The 17,041-nt window shown below is 38.8% G+C and overlaps 1 protein-coding gene across 1 annotated transcript in view; it reads left to right on the forward strand.

Moving 5' to 3' along the window:
- The window catches only part of PHF21B (PHD finger protein 21B), a 132,473-nt gene that overhangs the window by 103,119 nt on the left and 12,313 nt on the right, over positions 1 to 17,041 (forward strand). Inside the window, exons 5-8 of the mRNA XM_059472906.1 lie at positions 3,763 to 4,113; positions 5,959 to 6,081; positions 10,932 to 10,983; positions 16,730 to 16,806. Coding sequence (XP_059328889.1) covers positions 3,763 to 4,113; positions 5,959 to 6,081; positions 10,932 to 10,983; positions 16,730 to 16,806 — 603 coding nt within the window. The remainder of the gene's footprint in view (positions 1 to 3,762; positions 4,114 to 5,958; positions 6,082 to 10,931; positions 10,984 to 16,729; positions 16,807 to 17,041) is intronic.

Here is a 17,041-nt window from a genome sequence, read left to right on the forward strand (position 1 = left end):
GTGTGAATAATGGTCTTTCTCTCAAAGGCAATGTGATATTGTGTTGAGCTGAAGAACTTACTTTCATACAGATGGGCCCTGCTAGTGTGAAGGGCTGATGGATGCTGAGCATGATCCAGCTGATATCTGATACAGGGGAAGGGGAGGGCTCTTCAGTGTTGCTGACAAAGCTAGAACAAGATCCAGGGACTAGAAGCTGAAGTTAGGCAAATTCAACCTTGCTATAAAATGCCAGTCACGAGCATAAAAAAAAAAAAAAAAAAATTTTAACAATTTACTGGAGCTCATAATTAAGAAATCTTTAGTATTTTCTTTTAAAATCAGTCTTCAGTTTCTGGGAGAAATTATATGTCCAGCCTGTGAACTGGAGAATCACAGTGAACCCGTTTGGTTTTGTAATTGAAATACCCTGCATTAACTTCCCTTCTTTCCCAGGCCTGAGGGAGAACACACCAGAAATGCCCTTAACAATTCTCATATCACCTGCAGATCTTCACAGATGTAACTGTTCTAATTAAATCGTGTCCTTTAGGACTACATAGGTTTGCCCACAGAGATTGGAGGAACTGTGTGACTTTCCTCCCTTCTCCTTTTTCCCCATACCTGTATATAGGTTGGATCTTGAGGATTTCTTTTGTAAGAGGTTTTCTTTCTTACCTTATTTTAATTTTCTACAGCAGGTGAGTGGCTCACCTGTTGGGATTGTCTTGGTTTACAAGACAGGTGTCTGCTAGGGAAGGCAGAAAAAGCCTCACTTGGAATGGAGAATGTAAACCCCCTCCCTCTGGATTATCAAAATCATGAAATCGAGGGGCTCTCAGACAAAGATATGGGAATAGGAATAAAGGTCTTTACTAGTATATATAATAAAACAAACAGCAACAACAACTTTGCCTCTAACAACAAACAGAACCCAAACCCAGTCCCAGCCTTTTGAGCTTCATATAGGGACACCTGCATGGAGCTTAATAATATGGGATATACAAGAAGTCATGTTAGTCACAGGAGCTGATTCTTTCCTGATCTGAAACTCTTTAAAATATATTAAATTAGAAGTTGTTGAACAAAAGAGCACTCTGTACATCTCACAGGATTGAGCACTCTCTTATTTCCCTGTCTGAAAAGCAGAGAGCTGCCATCTAGTGAGTGCTCAGATTTGAGAATATCTCATTGAAAAATGTGCTCACCTGCAGCTATCTGAGAAGCACCAGTCTGAGCATTGCCACAGGAAATGAAATGTTTCTGTTAGTGTGGGTATGGAGGAAACTCAAGAACAACACAGGTTTAGGAAATCTTTATATTCAAGAAGCAGCTCTCTCCTCTGCATTTCAAGCCCTGCTAGCATCACATTCTGTTTTGACAGCTGTCACAAGTTAAATGAAAGATACTTGGGGAAAGAAGGGTTGAGCCTACAGGAGAATTGTTACTTGCAGCACTTGCCAAGAGTTGAAATGTTCTTTTGGTAACATACATGCTCTCTCTTTCTCTTTTCTCCTCTTTTGCTCAACTTTGGTACCTTTTTTTTCTGTAACTTCTATGACAGGAACTGGTGTAATCCAACCTGTGCTACTTTCAGTAGAAAATTACTTTTTGGTATTGTGTGTGCACAGTGCACTCCCTGTCCTGCCCTCGTTTTATTCTACCTCTTTCTCAGTGATTGCCAGCTTCCAAACTTTTCCTAGTGCCACTGTCCTCCTTTCATCTCCCAAATTTAAGCTACAGTTTTGCCATGAGGGAAAGGAATTTATACTGCCTTTTCCCTTCTTATTTATTCTCTTCCTAGCTGATACCATTTATCTCCACAAACAACTGTAGCAGTTTGGAATTTTAGGTGACACTCTGCCAAAGGTATTTAATGTAGCTGTTTATTAAATGTTTACACTTTTTGTTTATATTCTGAGGGAAACATTTATAGGCATTGGAGCACAAGGGGCTTCTACATTTGCTTTCTGTTTTGGATGCACACTTGCTGGTCCTTGAAATAAATGTTTTTTTCACTTTAAATAATTTGAACTTTAACTCAGGAGTACCTGAAATTTTTGTTTCTGTAGTCAACCCTTTTTATTGTTCTGTTATTGCAAATAAATATGGTCTCCCACAGTTAGGTAAACTTGGCAGGGAGTTTTCAGAGGCTTAGTCCATGAAAACAGCTATCCCTCTTCTGTATCCCATGGTGGCAGAAAGTGCCCAGCAGGTGCTCTGTGATGTACCAGTTTGGTACATCCTATCAGATAACTTCAGTATGGTTTTATAAAGAATTTAGTATTTTGGAAAATTAAGTTTGTTTAGTTATCTGTGCAGGAAGAGCTTATTTTACAGCAAAGTAAGATGTGTTCATCCATGACTTGCAGGATATGTATTATGGGTGTGTGTAGGATTCACTGAGCTATTACATCATGCAGTAGAAAAGATAATTATATATATAAGATGCTTCTCTCCAGGGCATCATTGTTGTGATGCCTTTCCCCAGCAGGCTTGTGGGTGTCGACAGGGGTGCTATTGATATTTAAGGGACAAATTACTGAGACAGAGAGCTGGCAACATATATGTTGCTGCCCTTAATATTTGCTGTGGGGACATGAAGGGTATGGTTCCTTCTTGACACAATAGGGATGATGGCCAACCTTAAGAGATGGTTTTCTGTGCACCAGTAAATCCCTGCATTTTAAAAAAATTGCTTACTTAGGTTGAAGATTGAAGCTGGCACCATTTGAAGGGCTGCTGTAGACTCCAGTGTGGTGACACAGGCAGCTGTCCCCGTGTTTGTCTGTTAGAACTTGTCATTTTGTTTCACAGTATGGAAGGTGCAAGAAGTGACAGGACTAAATAAGCACGGAGGGAACTGACTGTTTTATCAGCTGTGTTAACCAATAAGCTGGGAGTGAAGCTAACTCCATGTGAAGCATTCTAAATTATTTATTTTCAGTCCTGGAACTATACTTAACATGTTGTTAAGGCAGAGCTGTGTTGACTGGGTAACGTTAATGACACCACTGGAAACACATCACATCAGCTGAAAACAATTGATTGCTGCTATCATTCATGGCTCTGGGTAGAGCTCCAGCTGTTGCAAAACAGGGCAAAGTGTCCTCTTCCATTCATGGAAGTTCTCCTGCATCCACCCACAGCTGCAAGTTAGCTCTTTAATTACTGCAACCAAATATGATGTTTGGTGGTTATGGGTTTCTTGTATGCCTCTCTTTATTTTATTCATTTTTTTGTGAGTTAAGTGATTGTGTGACTGATCTCCTCTCCATTTGACATGGCATGTCTTAAACATATGAGGATGTTTATTGACCAATCCACCAGTATAAAAGCAAATACTTTAGTTTATACTTTACTGTCCCTGTAAATGCTTTCCCACAACTCCCTTAAAGATTTGGCTCCCTCTCCTTAATTCATAGTTAAAATGTTGTGTCCTTCAGAACAGGAAATTTTTGAATCTGGGTTTTCCATTCTTCACAAAGGCTTTGGCTTACAAATCGCTAATGAGAACTGGATGTGACTTGACTAGCATTTGTGTGGATGTGTGCTGATCAAAATAAGGATTTGACTTTCTTCTCTTCTTATTGTTTAGCATTGCAATGAGTTAAGAACTTCAAAATGACCCAGCTGAGAAGAACTGGGAATATATCTACAAATAAATGAATAGTTTGCTACTTGCAGTTGCTCCATTCTGTTTTTCTAGATGCTCCTGGTCCATGGTGAATGCAATTAGAGATTCCACACGGTGTGCAGTGTTTGTTCACTCTCTGTTTGTAGGTTAGGCCAAAGACCCTGATTCCAGACAGCCTCCCAATCTCCCCGTGCAGAGACCAACCTTCCAAGCAGCCTCCCACCTTCCAGAAGGCAACCATAGTGAGCATCAAAAACCCCAGCCCTGCCCTCCCCACCGCCAACAACACCGTCAGCCATGGACAGACGCACAGCAGCCCGGCCCAAAGTGCCACCGAGCCCGCAGCCCTGTCGTCCCCTCTGAGTGGTGCTGGGGTGGCCTATGCCATCATCTCCACGTCCCCCAGCAATGCTGCTCCCCTCAGCACCAGCGCCGCTGTCTCGGTGGTCAACGACGGCATCAAAGTGCAGCCACTCCTCATCAGTGCCGACAGCAAGGTGAGTGCCCGGGCAGCAAACACAGGAACTGAGCAAATACTGCCCTGGGAGTGCTGGCAGTGGTTCTTCTCAAAGGAAATAATCAGAAAGCAACGGGAGAATTCTTACGCGGACACATAGAAGCTGGCGGACTTTTATCTGTGTACAAGCCTGTTTTTTACTGGGAACAAAACACATCTTTATGTAGACTGGTATTAACAGGACCTTCTGTTAATATGAACTTCTCTTTCCTTAAGCCAATCCTCACTAAAAAAATCCCTGAATTCTGTACAGGCTCACATTTCCTATGGACTCCCTCTTCAATGATACACTGATACTTGATTTGTTGACTGACACCAGGGAGTACATAAAATAATCAGAGATTCCCTTCAGTAATGGAGGGAATCACTAATGAAATCCCTGAATTCTGTACAGGCTCAGATTTCCTAAGGACTCCCTCTTCAATGATACAGTGATATTCGATTTGTTGACTGACGCCAGGGAGTACATAAAAAATCAGAGATTCCCTTCTGCTCTTTCAGGGGAAGATCAGATAAAATGAGAGCTCAGGGTTTCAAAACTGACCAGGAGATGAATCAATAAAAAGAAAAAATTCAGGCTATGAATTACTTCTTTCATCTTTGTACTGCTTTTCAGCATTGGAATGCAAGAACTGCGCCACTCTTATACCAGAGTCAGATTCCATACAGGCTGCTAATGTACCAAGCAGACATTCACTGTAGTTTACTACTGGGATCCTTTGGTCTTGTTGGCAGCACAAGTTCTCATACAGTGCTAAAAAAATATATAGGATGTAGGATGACTTTTGAGGTAAATAAAGGCAGACATCTCTTCCCCATTTCTTTGACATAAATTATTTTTCTCTTACTTAAAATGACTGCTGTTTCAGAAAACCATCCTTTTTTATGCTTCTGAATCTTCTAGAGTGACTGAGTTGAGATAATGTATCTAACACTTAAATGACATTGATTGAAAATTAGCAATGAAGTAGATGGAAAAGGCCTAGTTTTCAAATCTAATAATCTTTATCTAGAAGGTGATAGTCCTTGGGAAGTCTTTTTGAAGCTTCCACAGTCCTTTTGATTATAGGTATGAAATCATATGTATAGTTCTGTGGGCAGAAATTCATTTCTTTTAATTTAATAGCTCCTGGATTATGTGACCTACATCATGTAAATCTTCATGTGGTAATTCAAACATAAGCAGCTGGATATACTACCATAAATGTGTGAATGAGATTTGTGTTGTAATTCCTGTAGGTTCTAAACAAGACCTAAATTTAATTTAAATTAAATTTAATTTTTTTTTAGTTTATGGAAATCTGGACATCCACTGCTATTAACGAGTAAAGGCTGAGGACTGAAGTCTGACCTCAGTTGCCTGAGGAATACCTTCTTTACTATCCCCATTTATTTACTCTGAGAAAACACTGGTATGACTGAGATCAAACTGCGTTTGAAAGCTTAGTTATCTCATCTTTTCTACTTGTACACAAAATAAAATCAAAGGAAAGACCTTAAGATCACTAACAAAAATGCTAAAGCATGGCTTCTCTGCCACCTTCACCAGTCCTCTAAATAGAAATTGTCCTAATTTTCAGAGGCACTGATCAAGTGACTTAGGCTGCAGCAGGTTTATAATGCACCAATAATAATTAATTTTTAGGAACTTAAGTATGGATTTAGGACCTTAACCTAGGTATCCGGTTGTTTTATGCTTTTGGCTTGTGACTTACATTTCTTATTTGTAGGCTATCAAGTAACCCTTCAAAGAGGACTCAAAGGTTTCAGGCAGAAAAATCCAGTTTCATATAGTGAATTTTGTTATTTGTACATTGTCTTTTAGGTTATCATTATTCAACCTCAAGTCCAAACCCAGACAGAAAGTAAACTGGAGACAAAGAAATCTCCTGAAGAGTCAGCTCAGGGACTGCCTGCTACCAAAAAGAAAAAGGAGGAAAATCCAGAGGTGATTTCTTTTTTTTAATTTTTAATAAATGAGCTACAATGTGGTTAAGTTATGGGGGCCAAATCTAAACATTCTTTTCTGTGCATATGTGATTCCTTTATTTGTGCTTGGGGTTCTGCCAGCACCAAATCTGCACAAATTTGGTTTGCATTCAAACCTTCCACTATCACAAAATGTAAGACTTGGAGGTCTCATAATACCTAAAGGTCTCGTAATAATCTGGGCACCCCATGGCTTAGCTGGATTTCTTGTGAAAGGTGTACACAAACTTAAGATATTTTCTTTTCTGTTATCCAACATATAGCATCAGATTTAGAGGCTGTATATGAGGTGGAATTAACATTTCTTCTGTAAGCTGAGCTTTTAACATCTTTGTAATGAATCTTGCAAATTTTAGATTGTATTAACAGTTTCCTGCATTTGCTGGGTATATGTCGTCCCATATGTACAAAGATTCTAGTGTGAAATACATTAAAATCCTTTAAATTGAGTAAGAGAGTAGAAAACAAGTAATGAGACTAAATCTCTTTTTGGAATTATAAATTTGATTTAAACTGGAAGTATAAACTGCAACTCTTTGTAAAAATGGGGTCTCCTTAAAAGACATTTTGGGTTTTGACTGGATATGTTTACATTGTATTAGGTGTAATTTTAGGGCAGTTGGAGAAGTTATACAGACTGAATCTACTTCTTTTGTGGAAATGCTCAGCTCCTGTGAAATCTTAAACCTCACTGGTCTAATAAATGTGCAGCACAAAAGCATCCTTAGATCTGTAGGTTTAGGAGAATTATTACAATATAAATTATGTTACTTGAGGCATCCATGTGGTCAATTTTTTCACCATTTTAGGAAGTTCATAAGTTAAAACAGTATTAAGGATAAATATTTTAGCCCAAAATATCACTGCTCTATGTAGAAGCTCTGCAAAACTATGCTTGGGAAAACCTCCCAAGTTTAAAATCTGACCTTTACATGAATCTTCATTACCACAGAATGATGGGACTGAAGAGTTCTGTTTTGTCTAGGCAGGTATTTCCAAAAACTTCTTTATGTTGTAGCACCTTATGGGCAGAAAGACCAGTAGGCCCTGCTTAGAAACAGAATGCTAGAAAAAAACATCCATTTTTCTTTGTCTGTAACTTTTCCCCATGGAAAAAATAATTAATAAAAGCCTTCCAGAGAGATGCAGGAGGAGGCAATTGGAATGGGCACACTTTTGGTATGGGATTCAGAAATGTGAGATTTTTCATTACATTGCAAACTAGAATATCTCAACAGCCTTTTTCTAACCACAGACACTGTTCCTACCCTGTTTACTGGAGCTCTCAAAAACCTTAATTTTCTGGGTAGGGTGCTGACACTGTGCCCTAAACTATAACAATTCCTTTCATAGATTTGTGGCACAGCCATAAATAGGTAGGTCTAGAGTTAATTTCTTTTGTTCTTTGAAAGTAAACTTTAGTTGATTATCATGTATTTATGCAATTAGTGTAATTAGAACTAACATCATAATTAGTATAAATACATGTAATGACATAAATAGAACATGTAATTACAAAATGAAATGCTTTTATGAAAATCTTTGTTTTGCTTCATGAAAAGACATACTGTGTATTTCTGAAAGCACTCACGACTCATAAGCAGATGATTAAGTTTAAAGCAAAAACAGCATGGTATTTTTAAAAAGAAAATAGGCACTCAATGCACTTCTCACTTTTATTTATTTTCAAAGCAGAAAGCTGAGGCAGGAACTCCAATATGGCTCTGTAGAGAACTTCGTTGGGAGAGACTGGGATTTAATAAATTTGAAATGAGCTAACTAGAAATAACCAGACTTATGAATAACCAGGAATCCCACATGTAGTTATTGAGTGTACCTGAACAAACTGAGAAAAGCAAAGATAATTACTATCTTTAGCTCCTGGTCATCCTGCTGGTGAGCCCTGAAGCTGATCATGACTGAGGAGGACGAGGAGGAGGCCACCCACTCATTCTCATCAGCAGGGCACAGCTGGGGATGGAGAACAATGGTGATGGATCCAGTGGTGGGCCTTCTCCCACCAGGATGACTTCTGTATAGAAATGGGCGAATTACAGAAGGGAGCTGCTCCTCTGGGGAGAAAATACCCTGGATATTATTTTTTGTGGGTTTTTTGTTTATTTTTTTAGGGGGGGGTTAATATTTTCTTTTTTTCTTGAAGAGACCTGAGTTCAACACAGAGAGAAACAGAATTCTGCCAAAACCGTTTTGGTAATTTAAAAATTCATAGTAGGAAACTATCTGGCAACACTTTCATTCTAAAATGTTTTTATCTAAAAGAAAAAATACTGCCATAAATGCTGGTTATTTAGTTACTGGTGTTCTAATTTTTCCTGAGCACAAGAGGGACACATGGCCATTGCGAACTAAATGCTAGTATTAAGCCTGGATTGAAAATCTGGAGAAAATGAAGTCTTGGCTTTGCAACTTCCTCTACAGAGGACAAACGATAGACTCTGTGATATTTGAACCAAAAGTTTTGCAGTGGAAGTCAGATTTTGAGTTGAATACAATCAGCTGCAGAGGTGTGAAACAGCAAAACCCATAAAAACAAATAGGCTGTTAATATAATATGCTTGTTCAAAAGAATACAGCTTGTACTGGGATTTTTTTAAAAGGAAGCATCTTCTAGTTCCTTTAAAAGGAACTATAAAAACTAGCACTTCCTGTGTTTAATCATGAGATAATTATCAAGTCCACTTGTGATGGCTCTTCATATTTTAAGCAAGTATGTTGCATTTAGTTAGATACATACTCAAACAATTTTAGCATGAAAAGAGAAAATTGTCTAGCAAAATTCCAGTACACAAATTCCAGTTCAGGCATCAGAAAATATGAGCTTTCTCCACATTTTGATGTTGGGGTGATGCAAGAATTCTGCACTCCATTGAGAAAACACACATTAACCATTCCAGCTTCCTGGTTCTATCCCTAAAATTGTTATTATTTTGCTCACAGTGCTGAGAAGCAAACTGCCACTGTTACTTTTTGACAGGGCTGACGTGAAGCTTGTAATCCTACTCAGTGAATAATTTTCTTCTCAGATCTGCACAGTGGATCAAATATTCATATTTTCCTTCAGGTGTGGGGCCCCCACTGTGCCTGGCTGGTGTTTCAGGCATGTAAGGAGTGAATATTACTGAAATCAAGGTCTGACTTGCAAATGAACACGTGTGCGTAATTACCACAGATATGGAAGGCAGAAATACAGTGTGAATATATCTAAATTGCCAGTGCCATTATACCACCATTTTTAAATCTACCTGGAGAGTATGAATCCCTTGAGGTTGTGGAAAAGAAGTATTCCTGTCTGATGTGGGTGTTAGTTCACCTGTTTGACAAAGGTATTTTCACAGATGCATGAATGGTAGAGATGTCCAATCCTAACCCTCTGATTTTGATGAACCCATCCAATAGTTAGATCTTTTCATCTACAAAATGAGGATGTTTTTGCTTTCACAATTTCACTAAGTGAAAGTCAGAATTGAAAAGGAAATTGTAGTTCTGGTCACTTACTAGTTGATTTTATCCTGAACTGAAATGTTAAATCAGGTTTTTCACAAAACAGGAAGGTCAGACTAATTTTGGCTTGGAAGTGTTGAAACTTGTTATCCTGGCACTCTTTGAATAAAACAATGTTTTGACGTTCTAGTGCTTAAACACTGTGTTTTAGTTGGACCTAAATCTATACATTTTATTTGAGGTATGATAATTACATTTTCCTATGGTCTTTGTACACTTCCTTGGACTGTGGGCTTTGCTGGCTTGGATTTCCCAAGAGCTTGAGTTTCACAGTCAGATTGTCTCTCCTGTGGAATTGAACCTCATAAAAATCCAACAAGATTGTTCTGCACAGCAGAAAGAGGAGGCCCCCAAAGCCCCAAAGACTGAAAACCAAGGAGTTCAGTTCAGTTTGGGCTTGGAACAACACAGTGTAATTTCAGTTTTCATCAAAAACATGCAATAAAAACTTCAGGAAAACCTTTCTGTAAGGAAACATTTTCCAGTGAGAAATCACTGACAGAAAATTTGGAATCTGCTCAAATACTTGTCCTGTCACTGAATCAGCATGTTCTGAAGATTTTTTGGGTATGAAGATATGTTTTGTGCATGTATAGTTTAGAAGATTGTGAATAATATTTTAGATCAGATTTCACGCTGCAAAATTAGTTCACCAGTGTCAGTGGGAGATGTTTGTTCATTCCCCATTGAGGAAAAATGTTGGATCGGTATACATCTTAAAATCCATGCCCAAGATATTATTTTTAAAACTTGGGAAGATTAATTTTTGGGAGTTTTTATATTTGGTTGGTTGGTTTTAGTTTGTTGTTTGTGTTTTTTTTTAGTGGGAGGGGACTTTCAATATGCTTCTGATGTCTTGTTTAGTGTTGTACAGTTCATACTTGTTTCACTTCATACAGCTTGCTCATATCCAATAAAAACAGTGTGTCATGACCAGATTGTAAAAAATAATACAAAATCACTACAGAATTGAGTAAAAATCCAGCCAGCAATGTGAAATTGAACTGGTTGAATTGACTGAATATTGATCATGTGCTGTGTATGATCAGCAGGCATTGAGCATTTGCTTCAGACATCTTTGAACTGCTTGAGTTTATGTAGTCATACAAGGAGAACCAGGCATATCTCAAACAAATCTTCTGTTAAAGTTCTTTACATTACTATGCATTCAAATAAGATACATTTCTAAAAGATTTTTACTGGGTTTATTCTGACAATGCTAATTTTATTTATTTTCTTACCATGATCATTATAATAGAAAATCTAACCTGTTTATTTTTTCCTCAGAAAATTGCCTTCATGGTAGCACTAGGACTGGTTACAACAGAACATTTGGAAGGTAAGGTGGCATATGTTGATTTACAGTTCAGTTTTTGAGTGAAATCTTTTCTGTTGGCTTCTCTGCCAGAGCATATTATTGAGGATTGTGTTCAGATGGCTTTTGAATCTCTCCAGAGAAGGACATTCCACAGCCTCTCTGGGCAATCTGTTCAGTGCTCTGTTACCCTTCTGGAAAAGAAGTTCTTCCTCATGTTCAGGATGAACTTCCTGGGCATCAGTTGCTGCACTTTGCCTCTTGTCCTGCTGCTGGACACCAAGGAGAACAGCCCAGCCCATGCTCTGATCCCTGCTTGCAGATATTTATACACATCAACAAGATTCCCTCCCAGTTTTCCTTCTCTCCTACTCTGAAGGGCATGAAAACTGAAAAAAATGAAAATGAAAAAATCAGATGAAAGGTTACCTTTGCACAGTTGTGCCTTTCAGTGTCACAGTAGTGGGTGACCTTAGCTGTGCCTCCCACCCCATGGCAAAGCTCAAGGGGCACGAGGGCTGGCCCTGCTTGGCACAGGCTGGTGTTTGGGCTCACTCAGTCACCATGGTCCTCTAAAAGATGTTAAGACCTGGGAGAAACAGTGAAACAAAAATCCTGCCAGGGCTCTGACTGCCACTGATCTGGTTGATGGATCTATGAGGTTCAGAGATGTTTGCCTAGATATGCAACAAGTGCCCTCTGCTCTCTCCCATGTGAGATGGACTTTCATTTTTGGGTGGATTGTCTGTCACCTCTAGAGTTCCACAGTGAACTTCACAGAGGTGAAAATCTGGCATTTGTTTCATAAGATTTTACTTACTTAAGACTACTTCTCAAAGAATTCCTTCCCTCCTTTTTCCCCACTTAGCCAAAAACTTAACAAACTTCCCATCAAACCCTGTGCCTGAAAGCATCTAGCATGTCTTCTCAGGCTCCTGAATATGACTTCAAACAAATATTGCACATAAGCTAAAATCAGCATTGCATCCTCTTCAGTTTCCTTCTCCAACCTTCCAAAAATAGCTTGCAAAACTTAGCAGATTTGTATCTTTCTTTGCCTCGGCTTTGTTGCTCTGAAATTAGAGATGAGGTGGGGCGGGGGGGGGGGGGGGGGGGAAGGAGTTTGTTTAGCAAATTTTCCAGTGGCATGAGACAAGTTGGGGTGGCAGAATAGTTCTCATGGGCAAGATGATGCAGGTATTTTGAAGGAAAGAATTGCACCCTGATGGTTTTAGTTACAAGTTCAGCTACAACAAGTTGGTGTGGTTCCACCAGTAAAAGGGGAGAAAACTAGTATCTGTGTCAGCTGGCAGTGATCCTTGATCACAAAAAGTGTTAATGGCAATAGATGTTTACCACCCATCCCATGGACCATAGTAAACAAAATACTTAGGAATTTCTAGTGCACTGAGTTTAACTTTTATGTGCTTTAGACTTAGGAGCATGCTTAGCTACCTCACTGTCTCAAGGTATCTATCTTTTTTTGATTTCTTTTTACTCAGATTTCCAGTTCTTTGGTTTTAAGACAAGTTGTGAATTAGTGAGAAAATATATCTGAATTGTAGTATCTCCTCAGTATATGCAGCAGGTTTCCTGTGCGTCTTGTTTCTATTTTTCAGTGTTTTTCCTTTTTAAATCTGCATTTAAAAAAATAATTTAATGTCCCAGTGATTGAGAATTTGAAAGCAGTTGAAAGAAATTTTAAGCCTTCATAATTTTTAATCCCTTAATGGTAATGGATTGAAATGGAAATCAAAAAGCTACAACAATCTGGGGAGAAGATTTATAATCCAAAAAGTGCAAATGATGATTGGTTCTTTTTTTCTTTGTCTAAGGAAAACAGGACAACACTTGAAATTATGCAGAAATACAAATTATGCTTACAATAGAGAAGACCTAATTTTGAATAATTCTATACCCTTTGATTTTATTGAAACTAATGAATTGTTTGTGTGGATTTATTGCTTATGTTCAAAATGCCAGCAGTGCTCTTCTCTGTTCTACACCAAGTGTGGAGATGCTCATTTTAAACCAAGCTGCTGCAACACTCACCATGCAGAATCAATTCTTGAAGACAAATTCACTTTTTATATTTCTACTAGCATTAAATAAATGGTTCCAGCCAAGAGCTATTTACTATGGAAAGGGTATTTCTTCATCAGAATTGGTGATTACAACTGTCAGAGATTTCCTTATAGCTTTCACATGTTAAAGGTTATTATTTTACTGTGTCATGTTTACAGTTATCATTCATTGCTATATATCAGGAAGCAGTAGTCATTATACAGTTCAGTTTATTTTTAAAATTTCTAATTATTTTTCAATTTCACATTTTTGGAATTTAACTTTATCAAGATTGGATCATTAAAAGCTTATTCATATAGTATCTCTAATTCACAGTGTTACAGTTTTTTTCAATTTTATTCATTAATTTTCTGGTGAAGGGCTGTGATCCACTTCTATGTGTGTTTCTCTATCTGCCCAGAAGCCTTTCCACCTGACCTCCACACTAGCATTCCCTGCCTGGGGAAAGAGCTCAGTTCTGCACAGCCTGAGTGTGAGGCATCTTTACCAGTAAATAAACACAGCTGCTTCCACTAACTGACAGTCTGCAAGGTGCAGCTTTCCCTGAAGGAAAATTGCCATCACAGGCTTCATAGGATGACCATGCAGAGTGTTGATTGGTGAAGGCAGCAGCTCACTGGACTTTGGCCTCCAACATAAAGCTATCTTTAAATTCATTCATCTTTGTCAAATGTATTACCATTTAATTTTTCCTGTTTCGTTTCTATTTTTTTAATTGATAAGCTAAGGAATAAGGTAGCTTAATTCTGTGATGCAGTGCATGGTTGTAACATATTGAATCTCTTTCTCTAGGCTATTACAAACACCTTTTAGCATTACAATTTTGTAAAAAAAAGATAGAAAGCAAAACTTCAAAAGAAGGACCTTTAGTTCAGGTCACTCTAAGAATGCATATGTTGGTCCATCTAGATTACTGAAATGTTTATGATTTCATCAATTGAGACAAATTTAATTTAACTTTATTGCATCATGTTCTGAAAAGTGCACAATATTTTTTTAGGAGAAGTAACAAGTAACAAAAGACAGCACACCAGTGTATGCTTTTGCTCTGTCTAGGTGTAATTATTGACAGAACCACTCCACATGTACATAGATGTATGGTATTTTTGTTTCCACTAAGGAAGTGCTCTCCCTCCCTGATGGCTGCATAGGGTATTGTACATCTCAAGGTGTTTCCATTTATTTCTCTCTCTCTCTCTTCTTTTCCATCTATTCCCACTGCTATTACTTTTTGTCCCAGCAAGCTCTTATCTCTGTACCATAGCAATGCCTCTTCAAAAGCTGCATTCCAAGTATCTGCCATCTCTGTGATTCAGACCCCACCAGATATTTTCTGTTCCCTTGGTGAGAGCACATACCAAAGAAATTTTCTCTTTAACTTGGGACTAAGAAGGACCAAGAGCAACAGATCCATCACTGTCCTTTTATGAGATTCTTGCCCCAGTTACATACCAAGAAAACTCTGCTGCATTTAATTCTTTGTTTCTTTTTTTGGGCCACTGAAAATCCCAATTGTAAATCTCTGTGACCACTTCTGGAAGACCAGGCCTGCCCTAACTCCAGTTTTTTCTCTGCATTGCCATGGCTGCACCAAGGTTCCTCAGTTGTGAAATTTCTGTTACCTTTGGGTCTTGAGAGCATTTCCCTTAGAAGAACTGGCACTGACATCAAGAACAACATTTCTCTTTTGTGGCTTTGAGAAGCCACTGGATCCGTGTAGCACTCACCCTGCTGCTGAGGCACAATTCCCTTTAGAGGCTTTCAAAGAGCCTGGGAGCTTCAGTATGGATATTTCAGCATAGGCACATGAGCATTTCATAGGAAATATTTTCACATTAGGATTGAATTGTTTCCCAGACAAGATCCTGAATTTTGGAGTCTGCGTAGCCTGAATGATGTTAATGTGATGTTACAGTGGTTACAGCCAAGGCACTTATCTCCCATCCTAGTGCAGCTTCAGATCACACATTTCTTGGTGGTGAGATTCTGTGCAGCCCCTTGAGTCACATGGCAGCTTGTGATTGTGCTATTTCAAGTACCCTAGGAGAAGACACCTTCTGAACATGAGAGATGACATGTCCCTCTGCCATAGGAAAGCCCAGCTAGTAGTTACTCTCCTGTTTTTCTTGTCCATCAGTTTCCTTCTGATGCATCCATCACTCCAAGCACAGCAGCTTAGCCAATACTCTTTCGTGAATGGAAAGTTTTAAATCCATTCTTGGAAGTTTTTAAATCCAATCTTGGAAGTTAGGCCAGTACAAAACCCATGTAAAGTATTGGCCTCATCTCCAGGGACACTATGTCCAACACATGACCAAAAATACTGACACCCTGTACTGGAGCTGTGCTTAAAATGGTATATGGGAATGATCAACACTTGAAACTTGCTGGAAACCAGAACTAAGAGCTGGAAATCCAGTTCCCAAGTATATAAACACCCTGAAAGCTCACCTGTATCTTACTGTTGGATTACAGGTGGGGGATCTTGCTGAATACCCTGAAGGCCATTTCTGGTGCTGGGTGTGTTCTGAGATAGACCTCTTCAGCTCAGATGCTGGCTGAGGAGAGACACCAGATCTCCTGCATAATCAGATGGTGTCCTGAGTTTCTGTTGGGTGGGCTCCGGGGCCTCTGGGCTGAAGAACGTGCTCCTGTCAGTTCCTCTCCTTCTGAGATAGAGCAAGACAGAGCAGAGGTATTACCACCATGGGGGCATTTAGAATACCCTCTAGTACCTCAGCACAAAGTCTGAACTTTACCTTATAATATTCACATACAATTTACCACATATTTATTTACTTTAAAATATTCTATTTTGGAATAGAGCACACGCTTCATGTCATGGGATGGATGCTGTGGCTCTCCTTGCTAAAATGCGTGTGGGGTTTATAATCAAAATAATAGGCTCTAAAATACATGCTTGTAATAATCTCAGCATTCTGAACTGACGTCAAGAGCTGGAGAAAGAAATTCCATGTGATGTAAATGGAATCCTGGCTCAGATCAAAGTACATTAAACCTACAGATTTCTGTGGCTGAGTAATCTGCTCCATCTCTCTGTGTTTCCAGAGTTGTGCACATGGCTGGTGGTTGCTAAACACAGCCCTCAGCATGTGTCATCTTCAGTAGGTGTCACCATTTAGTGGAAGGGAGTTGTGGAAGTTTAGTGGAAGGAATAAAATGGGCTGCAATCCAAAGAGCCATCTGTGTGCTGGTGTTTGCAGTGACACAAGCATGCACATATGACTCAAAATGACATTTTGCAAGCTCAGGATTATGAAGTTATGTTCTGGGTGGATAAATCATCACTGAATCCACCTGTGCCATTTCAACTATACTTTTTCTAACCTTCATGGAGGAGAGTACTCTGAAGGCTCTCTGATGATGCTTGCTGAATATGTGTCTGAAGAGATCATAATAAAATTCTTGTAGGGCAGCAGAAGTCTACCTTGAAGGAAGAAAAAAATAAAAAAATGCCTGTGAATCTCACAAGGAAAAGCTTATTGTCAAACCTTGAACTGCAGCAAATATCAATGTTGATGCAACACAATTGTACTTTAGAAAATGAAACAGAACTCAAAGATCAAGGGGCTGAGGGTAAGATCATTTTGCTTTACAAGTTATATCTACATTTTTCCCTGATGAATGAGAAATTCACAGTTCGTGTTCCTTTCCATGGTTACAGAAATCCAGAGCAAGCGTCAGGAAAGAAAGAGAAGAAGCACAGCAAATCCAGCCTACAGTGGACTCTTGGAAACAGAGGTACTTCATCATTCACTTCTTTTACCACAGCTCTAATTCATATCAATAAAAGGTCTAAGTGTGTCTTACTACAAAAATATATATGAATGCAAAACCACAGCTACTTGTAAAGAGATCCTGATGTAGAAAACAAAGAAAATATCTCAGTGGCGAAGCAATAGGTTTTCACCACACAACGTCACTTGCTCCAAACTAGAACTCATCTTAGTTTTAATAAAGTCCAAGAGAACTAAAT

The sequence above is a fragment of the Ammospiza nelsoni genome, chromosome 5 (assembly GCF_027579445.1).
Source record: "Ammospiza nelsoni isolate bAmmNel1 chromosome 5, bAmmNel1.pri, whole genome shotgun sequence".
NCBI classification, from domain to species: domain Eukaryota; kingdom Metazoa; phylum Chordata; class Aves; order Passeriformes; family Passerellidae; genus Ammospiza; species Ammospiza nelsoni.